Source organism: Hipposideros armiger, unplaced genomic scaffold (genome assembly GCF_001890085.2).
Source record: "Hipposideros armiger isolate ML-2016 unplaced genomic scaffold, ASM189008v1 scaffold_32, whole genome shotgun sequence".
In the NCBI taxonomy this organism is placed as follows: Eukaryota; Metazoa; Chordata; class Mammalia; order Chiroptera; family Hipposideridae; genus Hipposideros; species Hipposideros armiger.
Window position 1 is genome coordinate 1,405,434 of NW_017731382.1, and position 21,087 is coordinate 1,426,520.

A 21,087-nucleotide genomic window follows, 5' to 3' on the forward strand; every position below is an offset into this window, starting at 1 on the left:
CGTCCTGCCTCCGTGGGTTGTCTGCATGACAGCCCACCCTGAGGTCCCCAGTGGCCCGCTGGACTCTGCCCAGGAATCAGGTTCCCCAGAAAGGTGACTCTCCAAGGAGACCTCATGACAGTCACCCGGGTCCAGCCACAAATCATGGTACATCCCATTAACGTCACGAAAACTCACTTTTTAGGATGATTTTTGAAGAACCAGTTTATTAATTACACTAAAAGCATAAACAATTTATATGCCAAACTCCGATTGAAAAAAACCCAATAAAGATGGTTTTCAAAAAAATCTGTGCTCACAAATAGGATGAATTTGACCTGTTCAATAAATAGAAATGAAATGACTAAAACACTGTAAATGGAGATGGTCTGCCCCTTTGTACAATTTTGAATGGATGCCCAATATTCACACCTGTATTATAAAAATTCTGACAAAAATCAGAGGCTCACTTAGTCTCCAACTACATGAGCATTTTAAGGCTCCCAGGAAGTCCGGAGACCGTGAGTCCCCCTTAATGCGATTCTCACGACGAGTTCTAAGTACGTACTTGTTAACAGTTACGTCCAAAGACACCCTTGGTTCAACAACAAACCTCAAAGGGTGATGAACTTTTGCATACCAGTATGAATTCATCAGCACTTCTGAAAATTGTCGGCATTTTTCAAATTCACGACCTGCTGCGTGTCGAGGACAATAGGAAGAAAGAGCATCAATTTCCAAGTCTTCCTCCACTGGCCTTCTGTAGAAGTAGTCATCAAAAAACAAAGCACCATCCACCACCACACTGCACAAACAATTCATTTTAGCCTAAGCTTTTGCAAACATTCATATTACAGAAGATACAGCTAATGAAAAAATTGCTGGCATCACTTCTCCCCCACAATAGTACATAAAAACGGACAACACATTAAATAAACATTCTGTTATTAATCATTAAATATATTAACACCAAAAATCATGTATAAATTAGGAAATAAATGTATAAACTATTTCACAAAGTGCTTTTTAAAATATATACACAACATTCAAGAAATTCTTAATGTAAGACATTTCAGATTGAAGTTTCGGGATAACTTTCAAGTGTCTTTTTCTTTCAAAAAGTATTAATACAGCACTTAAAAAAAAAAACCACATAAAAGGCATATTCCCAGAATGGCAAGGAATAAAAATAAACTATGCTCACAGTTATCTACAATGTTTAACATTTTCTGTGGGAAATTTTAGTCCCTGATTGAGTTTGCAAATTAGTTCTAAGAAAATTGTTGGGAAAGAACGGAACAAAATCAAGGGAGATGACACTGCTAACGTCTGTGTCACTAGCAAAAAAGAACTCCCATTTCAGTAATTTAATATAGATATGTATTTTTAAGCCCTTAACAGTGTAAAGGGTTTTTAAAACCCATATGTCTACAAAATAAACGCTTCTATCCCAGTAGACCTGATATGTCAAGAATTTGATATTTTTGTATTTGCTTTTTCTGGGTTGTTCTTGGAAATATGTCAGCATTTATCCAAAGACATCTATAAAGGATTCACAGTAAATATGGATATTATTATCCAAGTAAAGGTTAATAAAATGTCGGTATTACTTAGTAGGATTTTTCCTCTGACCAGACTTTCCCAAGTGAGCTGTCTTTAATTTTTGCACAGAATTTAAATGGGATTTAATGTCCCAGGAATGTAAAAATTACTCAAATTTCTCTATGTAAAACCTTTCCTTTTCACTAGGAGAACACAGTAAAGTTAAGAGGGATTCTTTTTAAAAATGAGATGTGAATTTCAAATCTCCCTAAAAGAAAAGGAACGCTTATTTGGAGATTTAAACAAGCAGGTTCTGGAAGAAATAATGTAAGATAAACAACTTGCCAACTGTTTGGAAAATTGGGTATCAATACTTTAAATTATAAATTTAGAATTGGGTATATTAAATATTCAAATCCCAGAAATGAGCGTCAGGATGAACAAGGGCGAAAGCTGAAGTAATATCAGAGAACTTTCTGGTCTTCCCTTCAGTACCACCACTCTCCCTGGTTAGGCTAATCTCACGTTGCAATCATGAATTCATATTTGGAACACAGTCATTGATCCCTCTTTACTTTCTATAATAAAAACATAACTTTTTGGATAAACGGAATTGGCAAGTGACACAGGTAACAAGTGAGTTCTGGAAACGACCATTCACAGCCTCTCCACGTGAAGCATATTTATCTTTTCCACAGTGTAACAGAAACTGACCCAAAACACAGACGATGCCACCCGCCCCCATCGAGGCATAGGAAGAGGCTGCCATCCAGGGCTATGAGAGGGTGTCCAGCTGTGGGGTAGCCAGTGAAAGACAAGTTCACAGCACACATTACAACTGCGTGAGGGGAGTCAGACCTAAGGCCTGTTTATGAGTTCTCGGACTATGGCATCTTGCAGGCGTCCCATCACGGAATAGTCTGATGACAAGAAGACCCCTACAACTAGCTAGAAACATTGAGGGGGGACAAAAGAGGGGACAACCTCTCCATCCATTGTATGGACATACAATACTATACACAGCACCAGAGGTGTCACACCATCAGCGCAGTCTCGTGCCTCGGGGCACACTTGGCATCACCCAGCTTGAGATGTGCACACTTCACATGCGACGTTGTGTGGGGTGAAGGGCAGCCAACATGTCAGTTTCATCAGAACGGCCACTGGCCCATCCCTCCTGAACAGACATGCCACTTCAAGGTTCCACCAAGATGCTTGTCCCTTACTGCTGGTAATTTCCATATTGGCCCTGCAAGAGACCAGGACATAGATTATACAAGCTCGCTAGTCACAAAGGGGAAACAGGCCCCACCGCAGTCAACATCCAGGACAAGAGATGGAAGCAGGCCTAACGAGTGGACAGCCCCTGCCCAGATCTGTGAGGCAGGGCGGGCTCCCCCAGCCCTGCCACCAGTCCTTCTGTCCCTTGGCCCCTGGGTCCTCTTCCTAGAACGATCTGCCTGGCTCCAGCTCCATCCAGGCCCCAGACAGTGTCCAGCTCTGTCTGATAAGACACGAGCTCTCAGAGGGCAGCTGCATGTGTCTAGTGGCCTTGGCATCCCAGGCCCGCAGCAGAGAGTGGCACTGCTGGGCACACATGAACCTCTGTGGTATGAGAATGTGAGCATCTGACTGAGTTTAGGACATGAAAAGCCAGCTGTCTGACCAGAGTAAGTGTACTCAGAGGTAGTTTTTAAAAACCTTACAGGCTCAGAGAATCGCTGCTGGAAGGGACCCTGGAGCCACGTGGTTCATCTCATTACTCCTCGTGACCACAGAGGAACCTTTGTCACGTTTGATAGACACGTGGGTCTGCCCGGGGAAACATCCAGAACGCTTGCCTGCTCGTAGCCGTAAGGCCGCTGCTGCTGCGCGGACGGGCCCGTCTGAGATGCTCTGTAGCTTCCGTACTGTTGTCCTTGTCCTTGCTGGTAGCTGGAGTACTGCGAGGGGGCTCCCTGGGCTGGCCCTGAGAACACACAGAACTGTGAAGCCAACCCACCCCTGCCAGTCCCCTGGAAGTCTCTGGAATACTGGCACCCATCCAGCGAGCGCTCAAGCACATGGAGTGGCAGCTGTCCGTCCAGCATGGCCTGGGCTGCCCGCACCCCGACCCGGCCAGCCGCTGTCCTGCACCCCTGCGCCTGCCTCCGGGAGCACTTCACGTCACTTACAGTGGTCACCGTGAACATGTGAGTACAGCGACCGGTGCAAACACGTGCAAACAGGGGCAGTGGCCCTCCCTGTGGAAACTAAGGTGAAGACTTTGGGAAGAATTCAGAAAGGCCGAGTAACTTTTCAGAAAATGCTGATTCATTAGTGATGGTCATGAGGGGCTGAGTGAAAACCTTGAACTGGGGTCTTCCTTCCTCACCGTGGTCAGCAGCACCTGAGAGCTGAGTGAGAAACCTCTCCTGTGGGGCCACCCTGACACCTTGCTTCTTTCTCCAAAGTGCCCCAGGTGTGGGGGAGGCCTCACCGAGCTTCCTCGGAGGCACTGCACGGACATGTGGTTCAGAGGGAACGGGCCGGCTCCGGGTGGAGTGAAGGCAGGCTTAGGGGTAAGCTAGACCGAGACGTTCTGTACTGAACTCACTCTTCATGAACTCATCATCTACTCATGGGGTCACATCCAGTAGGACGGCTTTTACTGTGTATTTAAAGTGCTAACAGGTCGCAAGGCCATTATATGGTGGCAACATTAGGAAGTTGCCCTCCTGGGACAGCGGCGTCATGAAAAGCACCCTGGGTTCTGGGGGCATGGCCCAGGTGTGTGCTGGGAGTGGGTTAGAACCCTGGGGAGAGCCTCATGTGGTCTGGGGCTTTAAGCATGACCTGCAGACGAGGGGCCAGGGCTGTGCTGTTTCAGGCAGAGCTGCCCAGGGGACAAGGCCGCCAGAGGACTCTGGGCAGACACGAGTGTTGCGAGCCTTCCGCTCTGTTAGACGGCCTGACCAGTAAGGCCAAGTCTGCACTGAGCTCTTCTCTAGAGGACAAGGCCTGCCCTTGGCTGTTACTGCAGCTTGCAGAGCTTTCTGACCACTTTCTTCCCGATGGGCCCTGACAGCAGTGCTTGTTGACGGCCCCGCCTGAGTCCGTGGCAGACCCGCCTGCCCCTTCACACGCCGCAGACCCTCATGGGCAAGCGGTAAGTGCTTCCGGGAGCTGCTGCCACATCCACACGTGGACTCTCAGGATAAGTAAAGTGGAATTGGGCTCAGACAATGGAGGCCTGCACCTGGGTCTTGGTTTTGTGCCGCACTGTCCGATAAAAGGAACCAGGCTCCAAAGACAAATGGCAGCTTCTAGGCTTGGGGCAAGGCAACGATGGTGGTCCCAGAAGATAAGGACGGGGCGTGTCAAAGGGACACAGGAGCCAACAGAAAGAGCTCCCGAGAGGCAACGCTGGGACAACATGAGCAAAAAAGTAAATAAGGACTGGCTCATCACCCAATGGTCAGGTTCACATCCATGAACAGCAGTAAATAGGGGAGATGAGACAGATCTTCCTTACATATGAATTCCAAACAACCTGTGTAGGCATGGCCCCTGGAGTGTGGACTGGACTCGGGACTCGCTTCCAAAGCTTGGAGAAGGGAAGGGAGAAGGTGTACCCCGACTGTGGGGAACCCTGGCAGATGCCCTCTGACCGTGACCAAGGTCAACATCAGAGGCAAATCATGCTGACAGGAGGTGATGAGAAAAGCACTTCACCTCTGTGGTCTTCTTTCCAAAACCCATAACCCAGGCAGAGCCTGAGAAAAACATTAGATAAAGCCAACCTGAGGGATGTCCTACAAAGTACCGGCCTGGTCCTCCTCACAACTGTCAAGGTCAAGGATGACAAGGAAAGTCCGAGGAAGCGCCCCAACCCAGATGAGACTAAGGAGACAGGAGACTAAGACCCTGGATAGGTCCTGGGACAGGAAAGGACATTTAGGGAAAACCTGTGAGAGCTGCATCAGGCCACAGCGATGGTGTTGGCTTCTTGGCTGTGACCCTCACACCATGGCAATGGACAAGATCAACAACAGAACACTCTGTACTATCCTCGCAGCTTTTCTGGAAATCTAAACCTATTCCAAATCACACTGTCATAAGCGTCCACTGAAAGGCAGCACGACTGTGTGGAATCTGGCGGGCAGGAGACCCTCTTACCGTAGCCTTGCTGCTGGCCTGGGTAGCCCTGCTGGTTGGGGTACTGCTGCTGGTACCCCGCCTGCTGAGGGGCCGTGCCCTGCTGGTACCCCGCCTGCTGCTGGCTGTACTGGGAGTTTCCTGCAGAGTGAAGGAGACACAGTTCCTTTCATGTGTGTCAGTATACACAGCTGCCAACTGGCCACAAGGTGCAGACAAGCAATCCACTCACTGATGTTTGCTATAAAATCACAGCTGTCTGAGCAAGAGTGTGCCTCAGGGACACCGTGGTGGCCGTCCCTGCAGCTCCAAATGTCCACTCACAGGCGGGCGTGGGGGTCACCATGGGAGAAACCCTGAGAAGCACCTAGGACAACGGCCCTGTGGCCACGGGACTTGGCTGTGCATGGATCTGGACGGCCACCAGCTTGGGCACTTCCATTTCAGGGACAGCCAGTATTTTCAGATTCAACTTCTGAACAGGCAGGTACGAGGTGTGACCAAAAACTACAGGAATGTTTAATAAAAAAATTTATTACAGGGCCAGCCAAGTGGCACGTAGGTTAAGAGCTGGCTTGGGACGCCGGCTCTGAGCAGCAGGGCCCCGGCGGTTCGGATCCCACATGAGGGCCAGTGACACTGCCCTCTACAGCTAAGATGGTGAACAACAGCTCGACCTGGAGCTGGGCTGCCATGAGTCACCGGCGACGGCGTAGGCTGCAGTGGGGCTGCCATAAGCTACCGTGTGTGGCCGGCAGCCAGTGTGAGCAACTGGCAGCTGGTGTGAGCTGCCAAGAACTGCCGTGAGCGGCCGTCCAGAGGCCGGCGACCAATCTGCCTCACCCGGGAAGAGCGCAATGATAATACCAACATGGGCCAGTGAAGTGACGTCCTCCACAGCTAGACTGAGGAATAAAAGGACAGCAACTTGTCTGTTCCCCTTCACCCAATTCCCCAGCACTGTTCCCCTCCCCTAATTCCCCAATAAAATAAAATTAAAAAAATTCATTACAGTAAAAGACACATTGTCATTAATCCCCCTCAAAATACTCCCCCTCGCTTCAATCACACTTATCCCATCACTCTTGCCGCTTTCTGAAGCAGTTCTGGAAATCCTCTTTCGTGAGTGCCTTTAGTTGTGCTCTCGTGGCCGCCTCGATGTCCTGAACCGATTCAAAACATTTACCTTTCACGGTCATTTTGACTTTGGGAAAGAGCCAGAAGTCAGATGGTGCCAGGTGCAACGAATAAGGTGGATGAGGACACACAGTAATGTTTTTATTTGACAGAAATGGCCATACCAGAAGCAAAGTGTGACACTGAATATTTCCGTTGTGATCACAAAATACAGTGAATGCTGCTGCCGAGAGCCATCCAACAGAAAGACAGGGATCTTCAATATGGGAAGCAGCGTGTCAAACCTCAGTAACAGTGTGTGACAAGTTTCAACTTGTTTGGTACAGTCAGTCGAGTGTGAGCTACAGTTGAGAGAAGGTGTGTTTGAAAGTGTGCCGTAAATTATCCTCCATCACGACAACGCTCCAAGTCACACATCGCTTCTGGTACGGCAATTTCTGTCAAATAAAATCATGACGGTGTGTCCTCAACCACCTTAGTCACTTTTGCTGGCACCGTGCGACTTCTGGCTCTTCCCAAAAGTCAAAATGACTCAGGACATCGAGGCAGCCACAACAGCGCAACTAAAGACACTCACTTAAAAGGACTTCCAGAACTGCTTCAGAAAGTGGCAAGAACGATGGGATAAGTGTGTTCGAAGTGAGGGGGAGCATTTTGAGGGGGACTAATGGCAATGTGTCTTTTACTGTAATAAATTTTTAAAAATTTAAACATTGACCGTATTGTTTGATCACATCTCGTACATTCACGTGATTCAGAAATGTAAAAAAGAGCCAAGCCCACGTTCGCGAGGTCCAGGGAAGAAGGCTGCCCCAGTCCGACCGACTGCCCCAGGTCCCAACCCCATCCCCACCTACAGCCACTCTATTGGGTCCTGGGTATTTTTCCAGAGGTTGCTGATGGTCCGAGTGAGTGTGTGTGCAAACCTGAGTGTATGGTCTTCGCTTCCCTTTGTTTTACACAGAAGGAGCACCCGACACTCTGGGCCCCAGCACCTGGCATGGCCAGGCAAATCTGACGCAGCAGCCCACAAGAAGCACCGCTGCTTTTAACAGCGCGGTGCCCACTGGACACATCACACACGTCCCGGCAAGTATAAAAGGAGGGGATAAAAGCAGGTGGTCTGGGTGTGAAAGGTGTGGAAATCTGACCGCCCAAGCTGCCGCCGGGACCGTCTGTCATGGGCCCCCGTCACCTGCTAGCCCACAGCCCCCGTCACTCACTAGCTCAGGGGCCCCCGTCACTCACTAGCCCATGGGCTGGCTGTGTCTGCTTCCCTCTTGGTCTCCCCGTCCTTGGGCGTTTAGGGGCTGCTTTGCACACACAGTCTTTTCACGGAACAGAGTCTAACCCCATGACCCCCATGTTGCTGAACCCTGTTCCGTTTCATGAACACACACCCGAAAGAAGAGACCCAGGACCCAGCGCCTGCCACTTGCACAGCCCTGCCACCTACTCCGCTGTGCATCCAGTGCCCGTCACAGGGCGGTGCATTAGGTGACCACGTGCGGGGTGGGCGTGCCTTACCGCCCTCATAGTAGTGCTGCGTGGACTCCTCGAACGACCGGTCGTAGGTCTGCTCCGTGTAGGACTGCTGGTAGGCGTAATCGCCATGTCCTGCAAGCAGACGGGGATGGGCAGTCAGTGGGGGCCCCGCCCACTGGTCCTGAGGAGACAGCAGAGCTCAGGGCTGAGCCAGGAAGGATCTCCTACTGCCTCCCAGCCTGGGTCCCCTCAGGGAAATGCGGGCAGCCGTGCTGCCCGCAGGCTTCGTGTGAGGGCCCAGTGTGCTATGTTCATACAGGACAGACACATTCAGTGCCCAACGTGACGAGTACAGTGGCCACACGCTGTCAGTGCTGCTGCCAGGTTACCGTCCCACCATCTGTCCTGGGGTATCGCATCAGGTGTGCCGTGAACCCTCAGAGGCTTGTCACCATTATTGCCCTGCGCTGGTCTCAGCCACCTCCCCGCACAATCACGCACCCCTGCCTGGGGGTCGTCCTCCTCCCAACCCCACCCATCCTGTGACCACTTTAAATGCCACCTCCAAAAATCTTGGGACTGTGAAAGAGGAAAGGTGGCAACCGAAAGGAAAATCACCTGCAGATGTTATAACTGACCAGCTGGGAGATGAGCGCTACAAGACACGAACAGCCAGAGCAGGTCTGTCACCTTCCTGAAGGCGTTTCACAATAAAGCTGTGTCTGTCCCTTAAAATATTCACACCGCTCTGTTCTGAGGTTCGCACATCCCAGTCTTAGCCTCGCGGGAAGTGACGAGGAGCCCAAGGAGTTGAGTGGCCGCGGCCTTTGCTGTCCTGTCCACCCACTGCCACGCCCACCCTCGTCCCTATCCCCAGTAGGGCTCAGGCATGGGGGGCTCTGGATGCTCTGCTGGTGACGGCTCAGCAGGTGGAACTAACAACCAGGGAGCAGTCCGAGCCCCTGGCCCCGAGCGTGGGCCTCACCGTCAGGGTAGTACTGCTGGCTCAGTGGCTCCGAGGCGGCCTGGCTGTGGCCGTACTGCTCACCGCCGTAGTAGTCCTCCTGGCCCAGGTACTGCTGGGACGAGCCTGGGGGCGACAACATGGCCAGGTGGGTCAAGCAGGGCGCTCTGCCTTCACAGGACAACCTCGACGGGCCTCGAGTCAGAGGACATCCCACCATGATACCCAGGGGACACCAGGGCACTGTCCCCACGTTCAGCCCCCAGTACCCTGGACTTCCCACTGACAAACACAACCGCCTGCCCCTACAGTGGCCCCCGCGCCCGACCCCCACAGTGGGCTCCAGCCTCGTCTGCCTCCCGGCAGCCCCGCGTGGCTGACCCTCAGCATCCTTGTGCAACAGCAAGGAACGCGCGGAGCCTCACCCCCAGGCCCCGGCAGGAACGCGCGCCAGGGCACACAGGCCTACCTTGCTGGGAGGGCCGGTAGGGTGCCATGGGCCGCTGCCCCATCACGCTGCCCCCCTGGCCGCTCGGGCCCATCATGGCAATGGACGACTGGCCCTGGTAGTGCTGGCTCCCGCCCTGCGCCGAGTTGTAGTGGGACGAGGCTGCCTGCTGGTGCATCATGGACACTGGGCGACACGACAGACACCAATAACCCCGAGGAGCTCCCAGGGCAGGCGTCCTCACTCGCCCCTCACCCTTCTCCCAGGGGAGCCTTCCCTGCTCTCCACAGCCCTCCACAAGACCGTCCCCTCGAGTCCACGTCACCCTTTCTACCAACGAACCTCTGCGCCAACTCTTCCAACATGTGACTCAAAAAACACCAGAAAGCACCACTGGGCAGGGAGCCACTGGAAACAGAAACACGGGTCCCTTCCTCCCTGTCCCTAGTTCCCCACAGCTGGTCCTACATGAGCCTGTCACCCTCACCCACCCCCAAGACTCTGGCTTCCCTCACGCTGGCCTGGCCACTTATGTCACCCCACTTCAAGTCTCTAGAGCAGCGCTATCCAACAGCATGGGCTGTGGGCCCCGTCATAAAAGTAAAAAGAAACAGGTGAAATCTGTTTAGTAATATATTTTATTTGACTCGATATATAAAAATACGGTCATTTAAAATATGTAACTAATAAGAAAAGATTAAGGAGCTACTTCACATCCTCTTTCTGTACTAAGCCTTTGAAATCGGTGTGTCTGACACTCATGGGCCATGTCCTTTCGGACCTGATGCTTCCCAAGTGCTCGGAGCCCCATGCGCAGCTGCAGCGCCCGGCTCTTGGGCTCCCGCCGGTTCGGAGGATGTCCAGGGCCTCAGCCGGCCCTTCATCCTTCCCACGTGTGTCCTCCGGCTGCACTCCCCCTGCACCCCCGAGCCCGGCCCTGTCCTCCCAGCAGAGCACGCGCAACCTCCTCAGAGCCTTCCCTGAAGCCCCTGCGAGGATCAGCCCAGCCCTCCCCTGCCCCAGAGCTGGACCCCAGCTAACCTGCCCCCACCAACCCCTGGCCCTGGGGACGCTCCCAGCGGAGGGAGCCCTCCGGACCCCGTGTGGACAGTCCCGGGGACAGGGGCCCGAGTGTGCCCACACTGCACAGAGCAATACCTGGGTTGGACTGCATGTTGATGTTGGCCCGAGACACGTAGTTGCTGATGGCGCCTTGGCCCTGTAGGGGCACGCTCTGCGAGGCGGGGCCTGAGTGGCTGTAGCCGGGCCCCGAGCCGTGGCCGCTGCCTGACACGCTCAGGGAGGCCGTGGGCAGCGTGCTCTGTGCCGTCTGCTGCATGGGCACGTGGTTCGGGCCTGCAACGAGGGGCGGGGCGAGGCGCTTTCAACCCATCTAAAGCCGCCTCTGCGGGCAGGCCGGGTTTCTTCAAGTGGAAGATGTATATGTTCGTTGTTGTATTGTCATTATAGGTCCCAATGGCTATTAATAGTTCTCGATCCACACACAGGAGTACTTTCATTCTTATTACAAAGTCCCCACGGAATCCGACACTTTGATTTGAAGTGGCCCTAACCTGACAAATAAGGGCTTTATTCTCTGCCTGTAACCCTGCGCTCGTGCGCCTGTGCCCAGGACCTCCGGGAGAAGTGGGGTCTCCTATGCTCAGCCCTGCAGGCGTGGGGTGGAGCCTCCGTGGGTGACGCTGTTGTGGAGCCAACCCCAAGCCGGAACCCCGCCCCCAAGTGCTCAGGGATGCTCACCATTGCCGATCTGACCCTGCATGAGGGAGGACGGGGGCAGGCCCGAGCCGATGGCATCACTGAGGCTGCCTTGGGAGTGCAGGCCCTGGCCGGAGCCGCTCTGGGACAGCGCTCCGGGGCCCAGGTTCATGTTCTGGGTGGGCGGCTGCGGGCAAGAGGAAGGTTATGGGCGCAGGGTTAACTCAGAGAGCCACCAGAGCCAGTCCAGGGGCTTGCCAGTCCCTGAGATCTGCCACTACGGTTCAGGGCCGCCTGGCCAGTGTCTGTAATCAGCCTCCGCTTGCACGCTTAGCGGGATGCCCACGGATTAGCAGTCCGGACATCTCAGCCCAAGAGGGAGGTGACTGACACACTACGCGTATGTGTAAACACTCAGAGCTTAAATGAGTACCAAGCTATCAACACACACTTGGAGGTTCAAAGCTGGGTGCCCCTTTCCTGGGTACAGGGAACTGCTTTGCCAGCCCACCAGGCTCCATCACCTTGTCTTGCTCCATACCCTTCCCCATCCGTCTCAGGCTCAGCTGGCTAGCTGTCTCAATATTGCTTACCCACATCTCCACCCCCATGCCCCAGGGCCTTTGCACAGGTGATCCTGTGCCTCAGCACTGCATTCCCAGGATGCTCTGACTGTGGGTGTGCCCACCACCTCTCCTTCACCCCCCACCCACCTCTGATCAACCTCAGGATGTAGAGGGAGATGGAGCTTACAAATTACCTCCCTACACCCATCTTTGAGGTGTAGAACAAACCACAGCTCCAAAGGTTTGTACACACTGTTTATACCAGGCCAAAAAAATGAAGTTTCCCGCAGGGTCTGCTGGTATTTCCAGGGTGCGGAACCCTGATTTAACAGGCCATTCAAAGTTGCTTTAACATTTTTACTAGCAAAACACATTCTAGCATTTATGCCATCATTTTCCACGGGTCTGGGGGGCACTGGGGAGTAAGCCATTCCCAGTGGCATGTTTGTCCCAGAACCTCCCCATCCGCCATTCAACATGCAGCCGGTCCTTCTCAAGGCTGTGCCTCCTGGTGACCTCAAAGGAGGATTCAGGCAGTTGCCACTGAACGTTGCCTTTGCAGCAATAATTTAATTTGGGGAGAATGCGTTTTTAAAAAGACAAAAAGAAAATATTTATACTAATATTTACCGCACTAGGCATTTTTTTGTTGAAATCAGAGTGCATGCTCATGGGTCATAATTTTTCAAATTGCTCAAAAAGGCTCATGAAAAGCAAGACCCCTCGGGCCACTCCCTGCTCTCTCTGAGGCCCACTTCCCACCATTTCTAGGTCTGGTTCCTCCAGGGTCACCTCTCTTTGCTAAAGAAGCTGATGGCATGATTCTGACCAGCCCACTTCAGACACTCCCAACTAACTTCCCACGTGATGGCAGGACCCACTGTGTCTCATGCTGGCTGGTCACCTTGGCTACTCCAGGTAAGACATTGGCCTGAGGCAGCGCCCCGCCCCCCTCGGGCACTCACGGCGGGGAGCAGAGACTGCATGTTCTGGTTGGAGTCCGCAATCGTGGCCAGGTAGACCAGGTTCCGGTGCAGGATCTGCTGGTACCTGCATGTGAGAGGCATGTGCTGAGCAGGAAGACCGCAGGCCCACCCAAAGCAGAGGAAAGTTCACCCAGGGCAGCCTTGCCCTGCAGCCACGTCCCAGGGGACACTGGGGACAGGGCAGGCAGCAGAGTGCTCTGTAACCCAGGACAGGACCAGCTGGAGAGTGGGCTCCTGTCCAATGACAAAATGTTGGAAAGACCCCAAGGTGGTGGCAAAGGGGGAGGTACCACCCGGTCTGTTCAGAGAGGGGGGTGGGGACAAGCCATCCTCCAGGTGACCCTAGAAATGGGCCAAGTCGATCCCTCACCCCCTGAGGAGGTGCTGGGAGGAGTCAAAGCAGCTCAGTTTGACGTAAGAATGCCCCTGGGTGGGTATGATGACTGCTCATACATGTCACGCCTCTAGGGAGCTCTGATGGCCAGCTCATGTGCCTACTCTGTGTCTGGCCCTGGGGGTCCTATCTGGAGCTCACTGTCCCCTGGTGCGTCTACCAAATGCTCACAGAGCCGCAGCAGCATCTGGCCTGGGCCTCCCCCAGCCACCTTCTCTCCACCCACACTTCCATTTCCCTCCAGCATTCCCACTTCTCCTTGGGAAGCCACCTCGGGGGTAACGCAGCCGCCCCCCGAGGGGCAACTCTCAGCAGTTTAGGTGATTTCAGCAGCCAACATGCCCAGGCCGCTCAGTGCCCCCACCAGAGGCCTTCCCAGTGTCACAAAAGCAGAGTCTGCACTGAGATGCCTGGGCGGGGTGCAGGCAGGGTGCGGACGGGGCAGGCACTCACTGTGTGCACTCGGCCGTCTTGCCCTTGCTCTGGTAGTCCAGGATGCATTGTATCAGGTGGTGGTTCTCGTCCAGCATCTGAAGGAGAAGCAGGCATGAGCGCCCTGCTGGAGGGTTTAGGGGCGCCGGCTCGAGTCGCTCGTTAGACGTGACCGTACCTGCCGTCAGTGAGCAGGTATTCTATGTATAGCTGTCACTTTTCCGTTTGACCTCAGCTTCAGGGCTGAGCCCTTTCCACAGCCCTGTGCTAAGCACACAGCCCTCCATGTGCAGTCAGGCTCACACATCCCCAGGGGCAGGTCCCGGCTCTCTCACCTGCAGAGGCGGCCCCACAGCCCCCAGGACCCCGTGTCTAGGGCCCCTGGGCACGGTGCATCTGTCCAGCTAGGGTGGGCCAAGGATCTACAGCAGGGATCCTGGGACTCCGAGCCCCGGTCTGGAGGTGTGAAGTCTGCAGATGCTGGCCACACAGGTGTCCTTCCTAGGGGAGCTCATACCCCTGCAGTGTCCCAAAAACCTACAAGAGCCACCTCTACAGGACAGCCAATGGGGGGCCGTACCCGGGAGACCCAGGAGGAGGTGATGGGAGAAGCCGGGGAGGAAGGCCTAAAGGGAGTTTGGGAGGGGACGGCCGTGAGAAGTGCAGCAGGGGTAGCACAGAGGCTGACACCAGGCTGACACTCGCCCACCTGGCGAACCCAGGGTCTGGTGAGCACGCAGGATGGTTCCCAGGCGGGCCCAGGGTGAACCATTCTCCACCTGGACATGAAGCAATGGAGAAGCATCCAGCTTATTCACCATCTGTCCATGCAGCCAGCCTCCTGTTCTGGAGGGAGGGGCAGAACTGAGCCCACAGCAAGTACTGCTTTCCATAAAAATGTCTTTGCTCAGAAACTCTCACCAAAGGAAAAATCGATGCCTTTCGTCTCCACCAGGGTGTGCCCAGCCATCCGGCCCCAGGAGGTTCTCCAGGTAGGCCTAGCTCCTGAGCAGGTGGGCCCTGGCAGCAAGGGACAGAGGGGCCACCAGCCTGCCACCTTGCTGGTGCCCTAGCACACTGTCCCCAGGGCCCCCGCCCTCCCCTCCCTGTGCAACATGGCCGCCTAACTGTGCTGCACTGTGGGCCCACTCCTACAGAGCCCAGGGGGCCTGGCCCCACCTCACTGCAGGGCTGAGGTCAGTGCTGCTAAGCGACCACCCCCCTCAGCTACCCCCTTCGCCCCAGCCTTCAGGATTTGTCCAGCTCTGTTTTTTACTTTTCAACTTCCTCCTCTGTTTGCGTTACCATTTCCTCCTCACTGTAGAGATGATGCCACAAGTTGGCTGAGGAGCTATGCGCCCCTCCCCCCACAGGGGAACCACCAGGGGGAGCTGTGGGCCCCTGGCAGCCTGTCATGCTCACCTGGGGGCAGGTGCAGGGCATTCTGGCCATTTGCACATTATGACTCTTTCTCCAGAATAATTAACAAAGGAAAACAACAGTGAAAGAGCTTCCTTTCTTTCTGAAAGCCACCCCTGAGAGGCTTCTGGGCTTCAACTCCCTTGATTCGTAATCCTGAGCAGGAATTCTCTCCCAAGGACACACTCTGTCCCTACCACAACGTTTTCTGCACAGGATGTTCATTTCAGTGTCGTTCACAATAGTTCAAAAGGGGGATGGGGTGAGGGGGTGGAGCTAAATGGTCGATGCCAGGGGACTTAAGAAAATCATGGTAGAACCATGTGATGTTAGGCAGCGTTGTAAATGATTTTGCAGTTTTTATCAGCATTAAGAAAATGTTACAGAATTTACCAACAGGAGAAAAATGTTAACAAAGTGTTAAAAATAAAAAACAGAGCCCTTAGGGTGGCTCAGTTGCGAGCTCTGAGCAACAGCATTGCTGGTTCAATTCCCACATGGGCCAGTGAGCTGTGCCCAAGCTGAGCTGCCGCTGTGCTGGTGAGAGCACATGTTCTTAACAACAAGGTTGCTGGTTCGACTCCCACAGGAGACGGTGGGCTGTGCCCCGCGTGCCCTCCCCCGCTTTGCAACTAAATAGATTGAAAGCATTGACGGGACTTGGAGCTGAGATGCACCCTCCACAACTACGATTGAAGGACAACACTTGACTTGGAGCTGATAGGTCCTAGAAAAACACACTGTTCCCCTTCCCCAACGCTATTCTCTTCCCCAATTCCCCAATACAATCTTTAAAAAAATAAAAATTAAAAAAAAATTAAAAACAGGGCACAGGGGACTGTCTCAGTTAAGTTAAAAACACTCAGGGAAAAAAGCCAGGACGTGTTGGGTGAAAAACAGCAACGCAGATGTGTGCTGAGCTGAAAACCCTAGCAGATCCCCGTAAGGGATGAAAAAGGTACACACTGGAAGGGACAAAGGGAACAGGGTTGAGACAGCAGCGCTGGCAGCAGGATTCTAAAAGCAAAAAGCAAATGGACAAGTGGTAACTGGATTAGCAGACCTCAGGGTACTGGACATGACAAGGAGCCACACTGGGGAACCCACAGGCTAGCGAGGCTGAGATTCCTGGACCTTCCCGACTGCTCACCTGGCAGGAGATGGGAAAGGGGGGTTGCGGGGCGCGGGAGATGTCCCCAGGGAAGGTGACCAGCCTGGGCGGAAAGACAAAGAGGATACAGAAGGCAGGCGAGCACCTCCAGCTGAAGCTACCAAAGCTGTCTGCACCATGTGAGGACGCTGTGAGGAGGCAGCTGTCTGCGAGCCCTCCCCAAGAGCCGAACCGGCAGCACCACCGTCTCGGACGTCCAGCCTCCAGGACTGTGAGAAATGAACGTGTTGTTTAAGCCGCCCAGCTATGGTATTCTGTTATAGCAGCCGGAGCCGACAACAGACAGCGCCTAAAACTGAAAACTTGGCTCAGTGATGAGGAGAGAAGGTGCTGCTGGGAAGTAGGGAGCCAAGTGCGGGGTGGGGGGTGAGAGAGCTACTCATAATTTTTAACAGCCCTCCCCCCAGCACTATTTGACTTTTTATGTGCATGCACGGTTTTGACGAGTATAAAATTTAACCTAGAAACAAGGTCGGTGACAAGAAAGAAACCCTGGCTCTCTCTAGGCTGCTACCCAGCTAATGGGTCCCATCCCCACCCACCCCAGGGCCAGCCCCAGGACTGGAATGAGGGGACAGCAGCACCCATTCCCATGCCTGGGAATTCTGCCCCAGGGCCTCTGCTCACAGGGGAAAGTGCTTTCGGTAACAACTGCCTAAAATGAACAGTTAGCCAAGTTAATGGGAGGCTCAGAGTCCCCAAGCCATTTGCAGTTGTGGAGACAGCTCTAATTTTAAAAATGGCCAATTTACTTCCCTTACCAAGTCAGCCCACGTTCTTGAAGACAATGAAGGTCTGAGAGAGCACAGGGTACCCACCCCCCACCAAGATGGCTATCCTCTATCCCTGCGCCCCCCACCTGCTGGCCCTGGGCATGGGGGTCAGTTGGGCAGGGATGGTCTGGTTTTGACCACTCTCTGGCTCTCAGACCCTGGGCATGGCAGCTGCCCTCGCTGGTCTCACTTTCTTGTACCAGACCCATGTGGCAAACACCCCAGGTGCCCACCTGTCTATCAGCTCTATCCTGTCCCCATGGGCTTGTCGCCCTCTGCAGAAGGTGCTGGGGGTACAGGAGGACAAAACACCATTCCCACCCTTGGGCCAAGAAAACAAATTGAGAATACCACAAATGGCAATGATGAAACTTACATTTATTAAGCAACTACTGTGCACCAAGCAGCAAGGAGGCACCAGCATGCCAGCTGAGGCCTGGCGTTCAGGGGGCCTCTCCAAGGAGCCCCAGCCCAGCCACCGCAATGCATGGTGATGGCCACCCCCAGCAGTGTCAGGAGCACAGCAGGGACTCCCTGGGCCCAAACCAGTAGAGAGCTGTGCAGGACAGACAGCTTCATACGGGGCCACCAGAGTTTGCTGGGACACTGCCCATCTCCAACTCACAGTCCCCTCACGAAATCAAGTTCCGCCTGCATCTCACCCTGCACTAAAACTGTGCTTGGTCATCACAAACTGAACCACCTTTGCACACAGCCAAGGCTCTCCTCCTCAGGCCTGCTCTCCCTGCCCTCCCAGTTTGAATCTGGTACCTCCTCCATGCAGCTCTGCAACTCCCTCAGTATTCCAGACCCTTCCTGCCTCTGTTCCTTGGCCCTCCTGCTCTGGGATACCCCTCCCCTCATGTCCTCAGTTATGGGGTGAATTGTGTCCCTCCCAATGGCACGTTAATCCTAACCTCCAGTACCTGTGAATGTGACCTTATTTGGAAACAGGGTCCTTGCAAACATGGTCATGAGGAGGTCAGACTGGATTAGGGTGGGCCCGAATTCTAATGACTGGTGTCCTGATGAGAAGAGGGAAGTCTGGACAGACACACAGAGGAGAGGCCACGTGAGGACAGAAGTAGAGACCATGGTGATGCGTCTACAAGCCAAGGAACACCGAAGGCTGCCAGGAGCCACCAGAAGCTCAGAGAAAAGCACGGGACAGGTCCCCCCTCACAGTCCCAGAAGGAACTGACCCTGTAACACCTTGCCTTTGGACTTCTGCTTCCAGAACTGAGAGAATACATTTCTGCTGCTTTAAACCACCCAGTGTGCAGTAATCTGTTATGGCAGCCACAGGAAACGAATACATCTACTTACCCCAAACACTTCCACTGACAGAACCAGTGTCACAGATGCTCCCATATGCACTGGGCACTAACTGTGCCAGGCATTGTGCCAGGCTGGGACACAGCAAAGAATAAGTCGCTGACATGCAAACTTGGGAGCCCAAGCAACATGCCAAAGGGCTGCACTCAGCACACGACTGCCAAGGGAGCATGAGGGAAGGGACATTTGAGTGGGGCCTTGAAGGCTGAGTAGGAGTTTGCCTGGCAGAATCCTATCCAGATATGCTCTAAGGACAAGTTGTATACTTCCTGCTCTCTCACTACCGAGCAGGATTCTGAAAAACCCTGTCTTTTTTCAATGCTCTGAGCATGAGCACATACTGTGGACACAAGTCACGTGAGTGTGGGACATGCACCTCTCACACGCTTCTCAGACTGCCAGCAGAAGAGCCCTGGATGCAGAAATTCACTGTCAAAACATCAAGGCCTACGAGGTCAAATCAGATGACAGCTTAAATGGAAGACCGACTTTCAACAGTCAATCAACATGCTGATTTTCTGCCCGGGGATGCAGTCAGCAGGTTTCCTTCTTTTTGATGTGATGTTCAGAAGTGATGCTCTAACACACACTTTTGCCTGGAGACTTTGGGGAGTTTTAATAGGGGGGTGGGGGCAAAGCACAAATAACTGGATGAGTGTTGAAGTCCAAGATGGCTTCAGGAACAGTGACTGTGCTCATCACACTTAAACTCCAAAAGCCAGGGTGCCTGGAGACCCCTGGGATTGCTGATGTGTGCCTCTGCCTCGCCAAGTGTCCTCACATCAAGTCATGGTTGGGGCAGACCCTGGAGCCACTGTCTGGGTTTGACTCCTGGTCCCCCACTAACCAGCAGGTGCTTAGTCTCCCTCTGCCTCAGTTTCCTCATCTGTGAAATGGGGACGACAGTAACTACCATGAGGAATTAAATGAGTTAAGATCTGCAAAGCCCTCAGAACAGTGCCTGGTATGCAGTAGGCACCACATAAGTACTGACTAAATAAAAATGCCCCACTTTTAAGTCTGTGTTTCTACAGCTTCTCAACTGGCCTCTTTCCTGTTTGGTTTCCTGAGGCTCCTCACTCGTCCAAACCAGCCACAGAGGTAGTGTAGCAAGGCCCACAAGGCCTGGCGGCATCAGGGTGAGCACCCCCAGGGACAAGAGGCTGTGGGAACCAAGGGATACTGCTTGGACTCTACGAATCCCAAAGTTAAAAAGAAATCAACACAGCTACCAATATAGTTGAGAAGATTCAAACAGAAAGGCTAACACCATTTTTCTTCTGGTCTTCTAAAGGAAAACAACAGAAAATGTAAAGTCTCAACTTCAAATCTTAAGGGTTTTGTTCAAGGTGCCCCCAAACCTATGTAAACGTTATCTCTAGAGAAGCACAAGGCCAGACTTACACAATGTGAGGCCAGGCTGTAAAGCAAACCTGTAATGTTTCTATTAGGTGGAGGCTTGTCCCGGTGTCACGATGCAAAACAATGTGACACGCGCATAAGGGCGGTGAAGCTTGGCCAGCAGGTCGACCCCGAGGTGCAGCCCGCTCCTCAAAGGGCTGCGGGTATGACGGAAAAGCGTCGCACACTCAGGACAAGCCCCGTTGTGCCTCGAGTGCCAGCACCTTAGTGAGGGGCGGGCGTAGCCGGCTACTGGGCCAGGGTCCCCGTCACCCCGTGCGCTCCCTCCACTCGCCAAGCTGTGCGCAGGGGCCAGGGGCAGCCTGCCGCGTTGCGCCACTGTCTTCGCCAGCCAGGCGGGTCCCCCCTGCGCCCCGCGCGGCCCAGGGCTATTCCCAACGCGGCTCGGCGAACCCCACCCCGCGCACGCCACCCGAGAGAGCACGCCACGGACACTATCCCGAGAGAGCTCGGCCCCGCCGCCCTGCACCCTGCCCGCGGCGCAGAGTCCTTGAAGGCGGTGAGTGCCCCCTGTGTCCGGCGCGGCCCGGGGCTGTTCCCAGCTTGGCCAACGGACCCCACCCCGCGGACACCATCCCGAGGGCTCCGGGCGTCCTGCGCCCCCTACCCTGAAGGCGGCGGGTCCCCACTGCGCCCGGCTTGGCCCGCGGACACCACCCCACGGACACACTCCCGAGAGCGCCCGGCCCCGCCGCCCTGCGCCCCTGCCCGCGGCCCCCGCCCGAGTTGGCACAGGCTAGCGGCGGGGCGCTCCGGGGGCCCCGCGGGGTCGCGGCCGTCGGCTGCGCCCCGGCTTTGTTCCAGCCCCGCGCCCGCCGGCTGCCCGCGCCCCGGCTCCGCGCGCGCCCACCCGTACCCCGCGCCGCCCCCGGCCCACGGGTCCCCACCCACCTTCTGGATGGTTTGCTGCGTGACCTCCCCTTTGCCTCTCGGCCGGGCGGACGCGAAGGCCACCGACATGGTCGCGGCGCGGGATCAGCACTAGATCATCGGGGTTTTTTCTCCGGCTGCGCTCGGCTGCCGGAGGTGCTCATTCTCCGCAGTCGCAGGGGGGCGGGGGGCGCGGGGGTGTCCCGCCGTGGTCTCGCCCGCCCCTTGCCGCCGCCGAGCCGCCTCCGAGCCCACCGCCCCGCCGTCCTGTGCACCGCAGTTTCCTGAGGCCGAGTCCCGCGCGGTGT

The 21,087-nt window shown here is 54.4% G+C and overlaps 1 protein-coding gene across 3 annotated transcripts; it reads right to left on the reverse strand.

The window, feature by feature from the left end:
• Positions 1–186: 186 nt before the first annotated feature.
• SS18L1 (SS18L1 subunit of BAF chromatin remodeling complex) lies at positions 187–20,944 on the reverse strand. 3 transcript variants are annotated; one of them, XM_019637278.1, is made up of 12 exons: positions 20,801–20,869; positions 14,125–14,635; positions 13,811–13,887; positions 12,943–13,027; positions 11,454–11,598; positions 10,851–11,048; positions 9,714–9,878; positions 9,266–9,370; positions 8,323–8,412; positions 5,680–5,799; positions 3,363–3,490; positions 2,744–2,770 (listed from the first exon to the last, which is right to left on the reverse strand). In XM_019637278.1, exons 3-12 carry the CDS (start codon positions 13,885–13,887, stop codon positions 2,744–2,746), a joined length of 1,140 nt encoding a protein of 379 aa, XP_019492823.1. In that variant the 5' UTR covers positions 14,125–14,635; positions 20,801–20,869. The 3 variants fall into 3 exon arrangements, with proteins under 3 accessions (XP_019492822.1, XP_019492823.1, XP_019492824.1); XM_019637277.1 differs by lacking the exon at positions 14,125–14,635 and having other exon boundaries at positions 187–2,770; positions 20,801–20,944; XM_019637279.1 differs by lacking the exons at positions 14,125–14,635; positions 20,801–20,869 and adding an exon at positions 13,968–14,118.
• Between the last annotated feature and the right edge of the window lie 143 nt (positions 20,945–21,087).

What these genes read in the sequence shown, in the direction of transcription:
- SS18L1 (XM_019637277.1), bottom strand. Translation starts at nt 20,869, where the DNA reads ATGTCGGTGGCCTTCGCGTCCGCCCGGCCGAGAGGCAAAGGGGAGGTC. An exon ending in CCAGCAGTACTACCCTGACG is followed by an intron (nt 8,413 to 9,265) that starts GTGAGGCCCACG and finishes GTCTGCTTGCAG; the next exon opens with GACATGGCGATTACGCCTAC. An exon ending in GGCCTTACGGCTACGAGCAG is followed by an intron (nt 2,771 to 3,362) that starts GCAAGCGTTCTG and finishes GGTCTCTTGCAG; the next exon opens with GGCCAATATGGAAATTACCA.